General features: G+C 31.1%; 1 protein-coding gene and 1 long non-coding RNA gene across 2 annotated transcripts; one reads left to right on the top strand and one right to left on the bottom strand.

Moving 5' to 3' along the window:
• Positions 1-2,471: 2,471 nt before the first annotated feature.
• HLH54F (basic helix-loop-helix domain-containing transcription factor HLH54F) lies at positions 2,472-5,671 on the top strand. The gene is made up of 2 exons (XM_031970579.2): positions 2,472-3,072; positions 5,407-5,671. Exons 1-2 carry the CDS (start codon positions 2,749-2,751, stop codon positions 5,602-5,604), a joined length of 522 nt encoding a protein of 173 aa, XP_031826439.1. The 5' UTR covers positions 2,472-2,748; the 3' UTR covers positions 5,605-5,671.
• Positions 4,907-8,922, bottom strand: LOC116424316 (uncharacterized). The gene is made up of 2 exons (XR_004234438.2): positions 8,691-8,922; positions 4,907-7,767 (listed from the first exon to the last, which is right to left on the bottom strand). It is a non-coding gene; the product is annotated as an uncharacterized LOC116424316 (long non-coding RNA).
• Positions 8,923-10,171: the final 1,249 nt, after the last annotated feature.

The following is a 10,171-nucleotide window of genomic DNA, read 5'->3' as shown; positions in this document are numbered from 1 at the left end:
AAATACAGATTTCTTTGTTTCATGTACATAAACATCTTTACGTACATATTTCGTTTACAAATTATCCTACATATATAATTATTTATATTTTTATGTGCACAATTATATGTATTAATGATACAGTTATCAAAAATGATTGAAAATAATTGTATTCCAATAGTTGTTCATGTTTATTCGTCCTGCAGATTAAAATAATGTCTTTGTCCTATGTAGAAATATTATATTGACAACAAACTAAATTCAGTTGTAGAATATGTAAATACGTAATATTTTTTCTGGATTTTTTTACTTTCCAGATCAATTTTTGCAAATTTATTATTTTCGATTTTATTGTTTCGTAGTTCTGGATCTTATTAAATGTATTGTGCATATGTGTTGCTAACACATTACGTTACATTAAATATTTATTGTGCAATTATGATTAAATATTTTATACTAGAAGTATACCGTTTTTTTAGTGTAAAATATGAAAGAAAATGATCAATAATCAATACAGCATTATAAAAAATGTACTGTAACCATAAACCTCCTATACTAATAAATATGTTATATGAATATTTCACAGCTTATTACGGGTATATTAAGTATTCATATAAAATATTTTAATTTTTTTTATGCTTAATTAAAATTCACGCCTTAATCATTATTTATTATTGTTCAAATATTCGAATTTTCTTTATTCGGTAAAAATATCTTCAACTCCAGTGATTAACATTTTTTTACAATATTTATTATTTATATTTTTTCACATAAAACAGTCTTCAATTCTAACAGAAGATTACCCAACTGAAAGTATTCAATAATTTCATAAATAATGCAGATTATATATACAGATTAATCCAACAGAAAAATGCTCATTAACATTAATCAATATTACATTTTTCATCGATTTTTTCATAAAATACAGCTTTTATAGTAGGTTATACATTTAAAAATTCTTTGTATGCAAATAGATCTATTAATCCTTATCCTAAGAAAAGAACATGGCCAATTATATGGAAAGGTATCGAATTACAGAGGAACTTTCACAAATTCGTAGAGCAATAAGTCAGCTCCTTCTTCAGGATGTTAAATAGGATCTATGGGGTCACCGCAAACCTCATATTACAGGATCCATTTCGAATCCTCCTTTCAACGAAATGGTTGACAGCCCGTTCACAAGGATTTTAACTGGATTAATAGATTAAACGCTCATTTCCTTCTGCGTAAACGTCTGCACGGGGAAAAAGGACGAAGAGAGAAACAGTAGACACGAATTTCTAAAACTCAAATTACTTTTAGTTTTAATTTATAGTCAATGTTGATCTTTAATTGCACATTATGTATGTATATTATCAAGAAATTGTGATACAATGGAAATATTTATAATAATAAATATATAAATAAACGAAACAACAAAATAGTATAATTATTAAAGTATACAAAATTAAATTTTAATGTAATATATATTAAAAGTATTAACATAATCGATGAGTTCCATGTCAAATTTAATACGTATAGTTTACAAAGTTTGAAATTTGTCATTTTAATAATATCCTTGTCTACCTTTTAAACTATTATTTGATTAAAGTGATGCGTGGTTAAAAAAATTATCATGAACACGCGTGCGTGTGTGTGAGTGTGTGTATGCACTTGAAGTGAGTGAATATGTCAGCGATAATCAATAAAACAGAGCTATAAAAAGAGAAGGTAAAAATACGCATAGTCATTGGAGAATTATAAATAGTCTAAGAATGTTTATATAAATTTATAGTCTTGTAGACAAAACAGAAATGAGTATCAACGAAAGACATGTTTTTCATTAATTACACTATTACGATAAAACCGCATTCATACTAATCTCCTCACAAAAATTAGATAATAAGAAATATACAACATGAATCATTCAAATGAAAAGCAACGTATAAGATATTGTTTCCACAAACAATCAAACATATTTATTAAAATAAAACAGATATTTCTTTTTTACTTATAATTCCTAAAATTATTTCATGAACACAAATGTTAATGAACGACGCCCAATGCGAAATGATCGATCTTACAATAATTACAAGTTAGATCGACCAAAGTTTGCCACCTTAAAAACATTTCTCCGAAACGTTAGCTATGCTGGAAAAAAGTAGGAAACGAGCCAAAAAATATTACGGATATCAGGAAGCAGAGGAACCAGGGCAAGGGTCGACTCCCTCCAAGAAAAGCCACCAATCCCTCGTGTGTGCGCGCATGTGTGTGTTTTGAAAGAAGATAGAAGAAAGGATAGACCAGGTGGCGGCAAATGACGCAGAACCAAATGATTGGGCGAGTGTCTCGAGGAAAAACGAAGGAGGAGGATGTGGCCAAGAGTAAAGGAAGACGCTTTTCGCTTTCGGAAAGCTCCGCCCGATTTTCAGGGCGTCCCAAAACTCCCTCTTCCCTACCAATGTGCTTTTTCTCTCCTCTCCCTCTCAGCACTCCTCTCGTGTCACTTCTCTTCATCGCAGAGGGTTTTCAAGTACAATTAGTTTCGCGCGAGCCTCGCGACCTACCGTGACATTCCACTAATACGAATTAAAAGAAGGATCGAACAACATCAAACCCGTTCATTTTAAATTTTGTGGAACATCTAATAATAAAATTAAACATAGACAATTTATCGATCGAACCTGTTCAGTAATTTCTGTATCGAATTACGCGGTTAACATTGTTTACCGCTAGAAAAGCTGAAAGAAGCTAACCCGTAATAGCGAGACATTTGAACCATTGTTAAACATGCCACGAAAGCGACGTGTCTCGACACCATCGTTCGACGCTGAAGAAAATGAGTTTGTCTCCGAAGAGAAGTACAGCAAGGATGACTTGGATAGCCGTGCACCTAGGAACGCCGCGAATGCGAGGGAACGTGCTCGGATGAGAGTCCTGAGCAAAGCGTTTTGCAGATTAAAGACTACTTTACCATGGGTACCAGCAGATACAAAGCTCAGCAAATTGGATACCCTTCGTCTCGCTGCAACTTACATTGCTCACCTTCGAGCTGTTCTCAGGGATGACGGGGATGCACATTCGGAAACTACGAGGTCTTTGTCACTCGCGCTGGTGAGTTCTAATTAATTAATCCTTTCGTTTTAATATAAAGGAATCTACTGCTAGGAGATCACTTAATGGCTAGGCTAAGGGATTCGGCTGATTGATCAGTTTTCATTTTTTCTCAACCGGTTTTCTACTGGTTTTATATTCTAATTGGTGATATTTTTGATCGCAAGTTTGATATTCGTTGATACTGTTACACGTAATCAATCGAAACTATAGAACTATAAATTAAAAAGGCACCTTTCGTCACCAAGTCATCTTGCTAGACATCGAGTCATCTCCCAACTGCACTGCTACGAGATCACTTGATGTCAATGAAATATCTGAAATAGTATACTTTAACAAACACTCAGATTGTTTACCTTTTTGCTTGAATCTACTAATGTGCAAACCTCTGTATTACTTTTAAATACGATTTGTCAAGAGAGATCGAAAATGTATTAAAATGTAAAAAAATATAAAAAACATAATCGTAATCGAAATCGTTCCGATTCGACGGAAATGCAATAAATCGTACGAGAAGTTAGAACGTCTGATATAAAATAGATACATGAAAAGCATCAAGCTAAAATAATCTAAAAATAATCACAAGTTATTCTTATTCAGTGACTTTTTTATACTACCTCTGTGCAATCGCGATTTTTGGTATCACGATTATGACTTCATGAAATAACAAAGGATCCAGGTGGATCCAGTTGGCGTCGCAACGGCAAACGTCGCCTTTGCAGACGCCGTTCTCTGTTTACGTCTCTCCAGGTGGACCAAATCACTTTCGGAGCTTCCACCCATCCTTTCCACCATTAATTCTAAGTTAGTTTCGTTATTTGAAGAACGACGTCTTATTCCTTCTGCCTTCCAAAATAATTGAACTTTTTCTTCTGTCTGCACCCTTATATTCGTCGGAAGTTAGTTTATATGAAAAATATAAAAATGTATGAAAAGAAATGTTTTTATGTCATTTCATATGAAAATAGTAATTTCAACTAATTAACGATCTCTTCAATTAATATTAACATGAATTTGCATTGTGGAGATTAATTTTAGAAAGTCTCTAAATAATCCATGTTTCAATAAGATCAGAAATAAAATGCATTAAAATTTATTCGTAAACACCTCATGTGTTTATACAACAGTTATTTAAAAAGTTTCATAAATATAAATAAGGTGAATGAAATAATTTTAATGGACTGTAGTTTTTCTAGACTATAAAAGAAGTTGTCTTCTATCATGAGGTCCCGGAAAATTGGATTGTAAATAGTAAGTTGTTATTGCCATCCTCTACAATTAATTCCGAACACGGAAGTTGCAATGTCATTGTTCTTAACATTATTATTTTAGGAGCATAATTTTTAAATATTGTGCTTTTGATTTATGCCCTTTCAAATTACAAAACTTTTTTTAAAATTGTATGTTAATTGTTAAAATTATCTATTATTATCAAGTTATGGATTTTATTCATATAAAGTAGACATGTTAGAGTTAAATAAAATACACTAGAACTTTCATTCTAACATGCACTCTATCTTGCTTTCATATATTATAACCATTTATGAGAGTAACAAAACTCTCATCGTTTGCTCCGTAAAACATAAATTTGCAAAGACTAATTCGCAATTAATAGTAACTATTATTATTATCATAATCGAAATGTCAAAAGAAAGTGAATACACTATTGCAACCAAATTATTTTTAAATGATATACTTGCTGAATATTCCATTATTTCAAACAATATAAAATAACAAATAACAATTTTTATTACATAATAAACATATAAGAAACAGCATTAACTAACAATAAGACAAAATAACACAGAAAATAGGAAACTAAGTAACAGCTTCATTTAAATAATTATTCGAATCAAATTTTATTTTGTATTATGTCCATTCTTTATGCTACATCTGTTAATATAAATACACATAAGAATAGTGTTTGCTATGTTTAAAGATCACACTCAATATGTGTCATATAAATAGCATACCAATACTATTTATTCATTCAGTTCACAAAATTCACATTTATTTGTTGCTCAACCGTCGTTATATAAAGGTGTTATAAAACTGCGTTTCTTATATTAAATAAATACAATTTTCTTTTCACTGGTATAGAAATTGAATGTCTATTAATAACAAATTTATGAAAAAATATGTTGATCCTAAGTTTTAACTATTAGTGTTTCGCTGTTGAATCTGAATTGATCCCATTCGCCTCGGTCTACCCTATGTCAATATAAAATACAGAATATATGTTCACGCTATTTTCTAACACTACAAAATCTATATTAGAAATAACCAGAATATCGAGATCAGTTAACGAATTGTGTTTCACTATTTTCGTTACAGTCGTGGCCATTCGCTCTTCAAGGCAGTAGCGCTTCGATGTTGATGAACAACAGTTGCAACGTGTCATCCTCGACAACACCAAGTTCTAATCAGTACCGTGGTCAGCAGGGAACACACGAGATCCAGAATTTCCATCATCCTGGACATCAGAACATGTCGACACGTCACAATCACGAGCCGCAACTCTCCTATTTCTAATATCCCCCTCTGAAACGAGGGATTCAATACTTTTTAACGAGCAAAACAAGAATGCTCTGTTCACAAACGAGGTCCACTGTCTCTTTGAATGATGCCAAATAATAAGATAAGCATTAGATACTATATTTATTGCAGAGTGCCTTACTATTCTACTATTTATTGATCTACTAATTAATATTTTTAAGCAATCATTATTATCGCGACAATGCAATCTATTTTACTCATTATTGTAACCAAAGCATAAGAACTAGTCCAATAAAGTATTTTTACAATTGTAAATCGTTAATCTCTTTTCCTTCTTTTTAAAATTTATTTTTAACCACTATTGTTCATCGTTTTAATTGTTAATCCACTTTAATTACCTATCGCCGTGCTTATGTAAAACTTTTTTTTGTAATTAATGCTTACATTGTTTTCGTGTTTTATTATTCAGTTTAAATAAAACATGTAATTAATTTCAAAGAGGCTAAGTACAATTTTCTCGAAGAATAATTACTTTCAATAGATTCTTTCAGAAGTTATGTCTTAGTTAGTTTCCAATATTGAGGACTCTAATTTTGAATCCCAATTTATATTGGAATAAGTGATTTCATTTCCCTTCATTTTATATACTCGAATTGCTATCAATGTAAGCTATACTTTATAACTTTCCTAAATTCTGTGTTCAGTTTATTTCTATTTCCAGTACACACCTACGTTAATTGTCCACTCGGTACTATGTTTCTCAAACAACGCATCATCTTTTATCACACGATTCAACCATCGAAAAAAATGTAAATCAATACATAGCATAAAAAACCCAGGAAAACGGGATCGGAAATTATTCCAAGTCCCTACAATTCCAAAAATATTAATTTCGCGGAAACAATGCGAGATGAATTCGAGTGTTGTTAGAAAAAATTCGTGCGGCTTCCGGAAGGAAAACAAAGGAAGTACGTGGTAAAGTAAGACGGATAAAGAACGCCAAGTTAAATAAACTACGCGAAGGGCCTTTTTGTGTAAACCTGAAACTAAAATAATATATCTCGTTCCATCTACAAATCGACCGAGGTTTTGGGCGTGTCGTTTAGAATCCTCATATGTCAATACAAACCATCTCTCGGCATTCATGAATCATGTGTTTTCTCACATTTTTCCGCTATTCGTACAATATTGTTTTCGTATAATTCGTAAATAATCGTTATGATAAACCGAAGTATTTTCGTAAATAAATTCTATTTAATTATTTCATTGTTCGAACTGGATGATTATTTAAGAAATTATATCGAAAGAAGTAAATATTTTTAAATAAATAAATTTCATTTTAATTAGTTCAGAGAGTCAGGCACGAACCGATATTAAACGAAAAATGTTATCGGTTATAAAACAAATAATGAATATTTGAAGTTTAGCGCACGTTCTGAATATGTCCAACATGTTAAAATAATTTTATCATACACCTTATGTAGTAGGTAAGTTTCATTAGTGCGATAAAATATATTAGGGTAGACCGAGGCGAATCGGATTAGTTCAGCCTTAACAGCGAAAGACCAATAGTTAAAACTTAAAATCAACATTTTTCTTCATAGATTTCTTATTAATATACACTCAGTTTCATTACCAGTAAAAAAATTTGTTAAAAACTTAAAAATCTTCATTTTATAAGCAAAAAATTGAAAAGTAACGTTCAAGTCGCCTTGGACTTTGGGGCAAATTCGATTTTCTCATTTCTCAGTTTTTCGCTTATAAAACGAATATTTTTCAGTTTCTTAATATTTTTCTTACTGATACTGAAGTTGAATGTGTATTAATAACAAATTTATAAAAAAAAATTTTCATTCTCAGTTTAGAGGGTTGATCTCACGAGTGATCTGAGGTGTGAATGGATAGAACCACCCAATCGAACTTTCCGCCGTGATCCGAGATACGAATAATTGGAATCACATAATATACCGTTTTCTTCGATAATTCGTTATTTTCATTCGAATTATTGTGTTTCTCGTCGTCTCGCGGCTTTGTTTGTAGGGCATTCCTGTTTATCCTCGCCGACGTTGAATCGTAGACGAACCCGCTCTTGTGAAGTATCTTCGATTGCGCTGACGGAGCACTCCAAACGGAAGCCGTAGGTTCAATCTTTGCGTTTCATCGCTCTCGAATTCCTTCAATGACGCCGATTTATTGCCTCTGTAAGCATTTGATCGTAGGTTACACGGTAGTGTCGAATAAGAGATGCAAGCACTATATTCTATTCACGAAAAACACGATTATTATAATGAGTATAGGAGGATGTAGTAAGTGATAGGCAAGATAGGGAAGCTGAAGAATGGTTGGAAGGATTAAAAAAGAAAAGAAAGGAAATAGAGATTAGAAGTAGAAATAGAGAACAGAAGTAGATGTAAATATACAGAAACAAATAGAAAATTAAATAATCATTGTAGAACGTATTTTGTTTCATTGTTACAGGTGTAGTTTTAATCTAAAGAATATGTAAGATGTATAAAATAGTATGATTCCGAGGTCATTTTTATTATAACTGCAAGTTTTGTGTTAGCAATAGAATTTTTGTTACTTCGTACTATCACACTCAGTAATAAAGACATTCATTTTTAATATGAAAAGTCAAGAGCCAATGAAGCGTTTTAACCATAAAATCTTGAAAAATTCAAAAAGTGAAGTTAATCGATTCGGCAAGTGAGCCATTCAACTATTATTATTAGAATAACTATTAGGACTTTAAATGATGCAATAGACAAAGTACAATAAGCGGTATGAGTATATGCGAGAAAGAAGTGTAAATGATTAAGATACATGTACAGGGTATTATAAACCAAGTTCCTATTCTTAGCTGAAGCTGAATAAACATTGTATATAGTACAGGTATTAAACATACTTTCCAAATATTTTCATCTGTAATATCTTTTTCCAATGAAAAACTATGTATCTATTAAATCAAAATACGTATGTACCATAAAAATAACAACAAAAGGGCAAAGAAAATAATTTTTAACAATTTTTCAGTAAATGATTCTAAAATTAAAAGTATCTAAAGAAACTCGTGCACAGTTTTTTTTGTACTGTATTAATTATTATTTTCGAAAGTCTATTACCTTTGACGATTAAGAGGTACTCCGTATGATACGTAAGTACCTTTTTCTGTGCGTTAACCATGATTATCGACCCAAAATTTTAGATAACGAAATAGTCTGACAGAAGCTGCTAAGAAACCAAATGTGAAATCCAAGCTCCACATCACGATTATATAGAATGTAAACGGTATCACAAGCAAATAATTGCTGCTCACTTCCCAATGTTCCTCCATGTATTAAACGTCGAAAGAGAAAGACGTAATGTCATATACACAAACACTTCCGCTAATGTCCTTAGTTACTCGATTATAGAGGGGGAACTATTTGTGTATTACTGTAATCCAACGTATCGAAATTCAAATTCGAAATAATTACTGTTTACGGAAACAGAGAAAATAAAACACAATGCGGATTACAGTACATCTATATTCAAAGTAATTTTTTCATAAGGTTCATTGCACCTAATATGACGAATAGATAAATAGATACTTTAGGATTTAATAAACTGGTTACTTTCAGTTTCAATTTGATAGAACTGTATTCTGCGGTGAATGGTATGGTTCGTGGAAAAATTGTTCTACGTCACATTGCTTAACAAAGTTTTCCGTGTCTTCCATTCGAAAAATGAGAAACATATATAAACGCATCATTATTATGAAAAATAATGTTTAAAATTTCTAAGGAAGAATATTTCGGGTCTTACCAGATATAAAAATAAATTGTCCAGTAAACAGATTTTCCGTAGATCGTATTATATTATACATAATGAATCACATACATTTTCAATACGTATTCAATACTCACATATTGAATTGTAACTTGAAATTGAAAAAGTCTTCACGAGTAATAAAGAAAAACTGTATTTCAACTCTAAATAATACACATTAATGTATTCAAGATTAATCATTTCGATATTACATCATTGATCTAAAAATGCTGCAATTTAAATAAATATGTAATATATGAAATTCAATTGTGATTAATCAAATTTTCACAAATATTAAAATGAAAGAACAATTTTGCAAACTATTCGGATATCGATTAAAATGTTAAATAAATAAGAACAGAAGATTATTGAAGTATAATATTTCCGGTCATTTATTAAAAATTACATAATTAATAAAAATAATTTCACGTGTAAATATATAATTATAACGTTGTATAATACTTCACAGGATAAATCAATGTATAACAAAATTTATCAATTGAAATTATTTTCTGTGTAAAATTGTTTGTATAATGTAAAACACGCATAGCAAAAATGAAGTACAGAGCTAATTTAATTTCTACTAACAAGTCTAAAATCTTGTATTATCGATAATATCGAGCGCGGCACAGAAATGGTCGGGAGTCTCGAGACCCCCAAAGCCCTACACAAAACTTCCCATGAGCAACGTCTGTAGGTACTTACCTGCGTATCTTAAGTTGGTGCACACACTTTCCATGTTCCAGTTTTATATAGTCCAGTAATTGACCATTCAATTCAGGTAGAGTTCGCTAGT

Source organism: Nomia melanderi, chromosome 7, assembly GCF_051020985.1.
Source record: "Nomia melanderi isolate GNS246 chromosome 7, iyNomMela1, whole genome shotgun sequence".
Taxonomy (NCBI): domain Eukaryota; kingdom Metazoa; phylum Arthropoda; class Insecta; order Hymenoptera; family Halictidae; genus Nomia; species Nomia melanderi.
Note: the sequence above shows the minus strand (reverse complement) of the source record. Positions and strands in the feature narration are given on the sequence as shown.

What these genes read in the sequence shown, in the direction of transcription:
- HLH54F (XM_031970579.2), top strand. Translation starts at nt 2,749, where the DNA reads ATGCCACGAAAGCGACGTGTCTCGACACCATCGTTCGACGCTGAAGAA. An exon ending in GGTCTTTGTCACTCGCGCTG is followed by an intron (nt 3,073 to 5,406) that starts GTGAGTTCTAAT and finishes TTTTCGTTACAG; the next exon opens with TCGTGGCCATTCGCTCTTCA.